The sequence below is a fragment of the Aplysia californica genome, unplaced genomic scaffold (genome assembly GCF_000002075.1).
Source record: "Aplysia californica isolate F4 #8 unplaced genomic scaffold, AplCal3.0 scaffold00020, whole genome shotgun sequence".
Classification (NCBI taxonomy): domain Eukaryota; kingdom Metazoa; phylum Mollusca; class Gastropoda; order Aplysiida; family Aplysiidae; genus Aplysia; species Aplysia californica.
In genome coordinates, this window is record NW_004797290.1 from 1845262 (window position 1) to 1848134 (window position 2873).

The 2873-nt window shown below is 40.7% G+C and overlaps 1 protein-coding gene across 1 annotated transcript in view; it reads right to left on the reverse strand.

Annotated features, from left to right (window-relative positions):
* LOC101858595 (28S ribosomal protein S9, mitochondrial) overlaps positions 1-2873 on the reverse strand; it is a gene marked incomplete at its 3' end in the record, with an annotated part of 14546 nt that overhangs the window by 5650 nt on the left and 6023 nt on the right. Inside the window, 2 exon segments of the mRNA XM_013087188.2 lie at positions 341-371; positions 1080-1142. Of these exon segments, the coding sequence (XP_012942642.1) occupies positions 341-371; positions 1080-1142 (94 nt within the window).

Consider the following 2873-nt stretch of genomic DNA (forward strand, 5'->3'; position numbering starts at 1 on the left):
GCCCCCGCACCATAAAAATTTTTTTTTTTTTAAAAATTAGGACTCATGTATTTTAAAGAGTTTATGGTCCTCCAGTATAACACACCAGCCAACACAAACGTTTCTGTGTCCTCCAGTATAACACACCTGTGTCCTCCAGTATAACACACCTGTGTCCTCCAGTATAACACACCAGCCAACACAAACGTTTCTGTGTCCTCCAGTATAACACACCAGCCCTAACAAACGTTTCTGACAACAGAGATATCTGATGCAGCAGCAACAACACAACTAAAGAAAACAGCACACAGCCCAACACCTTGGGAAAGAATTAAATAGATTGAAATGACTCCCAACTTACCTTTCTTTTTGGGGAAGATCTCATATGGATCCTGATGATAGAAACACAAAAGAAATATCATTATTATGATGAAATCTTTCTCATTCTGGACACAAAACCCCCCCACACTTCTGAATTAATAACACTGTAAAAATTCCTCACACATGATAACCTTCTCAGTGAACACGGCCTCTTTTGTTGAACAAGCATCAAAACATCAAATGTTTCCATGTGTGTGACGCGGCCATGGCCACTTAGGAACATCCAAAGAAATAACAACATACCATAATGTCTGAGACGGCCACTCGTTGTTGAGACAGACAGTTGCTGTCTTACACAGGGTCACTATAATGTGATAAATATATATATATACAATCTTACAGTGTCATTATTGTGTTATAATTATATATGCAATCTTACAGTGTCATTATAGGGTTATAATTATATATACAATCTTACAGTGTCATTATAATGTGATAAATATATACAATCTTACACAGGGTTATTATAATGTGATAAATACTATTGAAGATAGATGGGTAATTCTTTCATTGGAAGCAAGATATATAAACAAGCTTTCAGACGATACCAATAATAATTTAATATGCTCAAAAATTGACAAGCGCCTGATTCCACCATGCTGTGACACACATATCTTCACAGACTCTTGAGAGTCAATAAAAGTTCATAATCACGACAAAATGAAGGCGTACAATTGGAATCAAAATGGACACAAACTGTTCTACTCGAGACCCCATACCTTCATCATGGGCCGGGCTCTTTTCTCAAACAGGCCGGAGGGAAGCAGGTACTCAATAGCTCTCTGGGGAAAACAAACAATCCAGTAAATGAACATATCGAATCATCTCCCTCTCCCTCCTCTTAGCTGTCTTCTGTAGGTTGGCACATTTCAGCTTGCCTCTCCTTCCTCTTAGCTGTCTTCAGTAGGTTGGCACATTTCAGCTTGCCTCTCCTTCCTCTGAGCTGTCTTCAGTAGGTTGGCACATTTCAGCTTGAAGAGAGGCGGACAATAATACAAGAGTAGCAGAGCAGACCACATCAGAGCTGCCACAACCACCCGCCCGCTTCTCCTCTGCTGCTCATGAAATTGTTTATAATTTCACCCAGAAAGCACCATCATCTTACTATTGACATTTTTCACTTGTTCTGTTATTTTGGATTGAGTCAAAATGTATGTTACACTCAAATCCCATTAAACTGCCAAAAACGTACGTTACACTCAAATCCCACTAAACTGCCAAAAATGTATGTTACACTCAAATCCCACTAAACTGCCAAAAACGTATGTTACACTCAAATCCCACTAAACTGCCAAAAACGTATGTTACACTCAAATCCCACTAAACTGCCAAAAATGTATGTTACACTCAAATCCCACTAAACTGCCAAAAATGTATGTTACACTCAAATCCCACTAAACTGCCAAAAACGTATGTTACACTCAAATCCCACTAAACTGCCAAAAATGTATGTTACACTCAAATCCCACTAAACTGCCAAAAACGTATGTTACACTCAAATCCCACTAAACTGTCAAAAATGTATGTTACACTCAAATCCCACTAAACTGCCCCACTTGGTCAAGCATCAAGCTGGTGGCAAAGTGTGACTGTACAATGAGAGGAAGTAAAACAGAGAACCAGCTGTACCGTGAATCCCAGCCACGTAACCTCATGTCTAAAGAAGAACAAAAAACGAACATCTCACACCACAACCAGCAAAATTGAAACTACAAGCTCAGCCAAAGGAGAGAAAGATCATACTTGTTACTGAGAGGAATTTTGACAAATTGAGATTTGTCAGTTAGGACACATGCATTTTTACTTCAACCAATTTCTTTTCCTCCCAAACTCTAAAAACTTTTCTTCATTCTACAACATTAGCAAATTCAACTGCAGTCTAAAACTATTGGAGAAGCACGGGTTTTGCTGGAAGAAGGAGTCCAAAGAGTGTTGGTGAGAGTCCAAAGAGTGTTGGTGAGAGTCCAAAGAGTGTTGGTGAGAGTCCAAAGAGTGTTGGTGAGAGTTCAAAGAGTGTGTCCCCAAAGAGTGGGAGTCCAAAGAGTGTGTCCAAAGAGTGTGTGTCCAAAGTGTGTGTGTCTTAGTCCAAAGAGTGTGTGTCCAAAGAGTGTGTGTCCAAAGTGTGTGTGTCTTAGTCCAAAGAGTGTGTGTCCAAAGAGTGTGTGTCCAAAGAGTGTGTCCAAAGAGTGTGTGTCCAAAGAGAGTGTGTCCAAAGAGAGTGTCCAAAGAGTGTGTGTCCAAAGAGTGTGTGTCCAAAGCGTGTGTGTCCAAAGAGTGTGTGTCCAAAGAGTGTGTGTCTTAGTCAAAAGAGTGTGTCCAAAGAGTGTGTGTCCAAAGAGAGTGTGTCCAAAGAGAGTGTCCAAAGAGTGTGTGTCCAAAGAGTGTGTGTCCAAAGAGAGTGTGTCCAAATAGTGCGTGTCGAGAGTCCAAAGAGTGTGTCCGAAGCGTGTGTGTCTTACGTTGACGTCGTCCTGTGTGAAGCTGTCTGGGTCTTCCCCCATGATGTTGGCCAG